Genomic DNA, 1,568 nt, shown 5'->3' on the forward strand with positions numbered 1-1,568 from the left:
AGTTCCATTGCCGAAGTCAAACATTATAAGATACTTCAAAGTCAAAAAAGAAAAGGTGGGGATAAAGCTTGTATTGTATTGCATATAGACAGAAACAGACAGCCTCCACAGTACCACCACCCCACCACCGACGCCCTCCACTAAAAGAGAAACCCAAAGCACACGTTCCTTTCTGTAATATTCAAGATCACCAAGTGAGAGGTACTGGGAATTTAACAAACATTTCAAAAACCGTGTCTCGTTACCTTTACAATGAGTGCCATACTTTTAAAAAACCTTGTCTTGTTACCTTTCAAATGCCTATATATAGGGCTACCCCTTCAAGCATTTCCAAACAACAAAACATACTGGCTTCTCATATAGCGAGTGACACGCATAAACATACAGATACATTGAGCCGCGAGAGTATAATCTGGAAATGGCAAGTCCAAGAGTGTTAGGGACTGCTTTCCTGGTCTTGCTTATTGTAGACCTCACCCTTGCTGCTAGGACACTGCAGGCAACCAGTGGAGGTGGAGGTGGGGGGCAGGGAGGAGGAGGAGGTGGAGGTGGTGGTTCAGGACTTGGGTCAGGTTACGGTTCTGGGTATGGATCCGGGAGCGGTGAAGGATATGGTGCTGGCGGTCGTGGAGGAGGAGGTGGTGGAGGCAGTGGCGGAGGTGGAGGTGGTGGCAGTGGTGGAGGCAATGGGTCAGGTTCTGGCTATGGGTCTGGTAGCGGCTCAGGCTATGGTTCTGGTAGTGGGATAGGTGGTGGTGAAGGTGGTGGTGGTGGCGGCGGCAGTGGAGGAGGTGGCGGTGGCGGTCAAGGCTCTGGATCTGGAAGTGGGTCGGGCTATGGAAGCGGAAGTGGAAGCGGTAGCGGAAGTGGTGGTGGAAAGGGTGGGAAAGGAAGTGGAGGAGGAGGAGGTGGAGGTGGTGGTGGTGGTGGGGGTGGAGGAGGAGGATCCGGCTCTGGCTCAGGTTATGGTAGCGGGTCCGGCTACGGGGAGGGATATGGAGGAGGGAAAAGCTAAGTCTCGTTTTCTTTTCTTCGACCAGCACTGACCCATTGGTCAAAATAAAGGATGCACACACAGTGGTTACCATTTCTTTTGTATTCTGAAATAAAATTATGGGAGCTCACACATGCATGCATGTAGCATGTTGCCATGACAACTATGCATGTATTTCTATATATAAATCTCTTAATAAAATCACTTTTTAGAGTACAATTTACTCTAAAAGTATATTTTTCAGATAATCTCTCCGCCAACCTTAGTAAAAAGTGAACATATCAGTTCCATGTAAATAGGATTTGATCACAAAAAAGAACTTCTGAAATTGAAAAATTCTCCCACAACCCAAGACTTGCGGTGTTGCCTTTGCATGCAGTAGAAGAACCATGTCACAGGTGAAAATAACCTACGGCTGCGAAAAATAATACCTCTGTAAAACCACTTAACCCTCTCTACCAAAATGTCACGCAGAGTTTTTGATCCCTCACCAATGGCGGCCAAAAGGCCTTTAGAAGCCGCAAAGTGAATTTTATATCCAAACGACCACCAGTAGGTCCGCTCAACAAATATT

At 47.2% G+C, this 1,568-nt stretch overlaps 1 protein-coding gene across 1 annotated transcript; it reads left to right on the forward strand.

Moving 5' to 3' along the window:
• Nucleotides 1–316: 316 nt before the first annotated feature.
• Nucleotides 317–1,242, forward strand: LOC105117862 (putative glycine-rich cell wall structural protein 1). The gene has a single exon (XM_011015640.1). The coding sequence runs from the start codon at nt 419–421 to the stop codon at nt 1,013–1,015; it is 597 nt and encodes a 198-aa protein (XP_011013942.1). The 5' UTR covers nt 317–418; the 3' UTR covers nt 1,016–1,242.
• Nucleotides 1,243–1,568: the final 326 nt, after the last annotated feature.

This window comes from Populus euphratica, unplaced genomic scaffold, assembly GCF_000495115.2.
Source record: "Populus euphratica unplaced genomic scaffold, PopEup_1.0 scaffold1574.1, whole genome shotgun sequence".
In the NCBI taxonomy this organism is placed as follows: Eukaryota; Viridiplantae; Streptophyta; class Magnoliopsida; order Malpighiales; family Salicaceae; genus Populus; species Populus euphratica.

Coding starts and splice junctions, on each gene's coding strand:
- LOC105117862 (XM_011015640.1), top strand. CDS start 419: ATGGCAAGTCCAAGAGTGTTAGGGACTGCTTTCCTGGTCTTGCTTATT.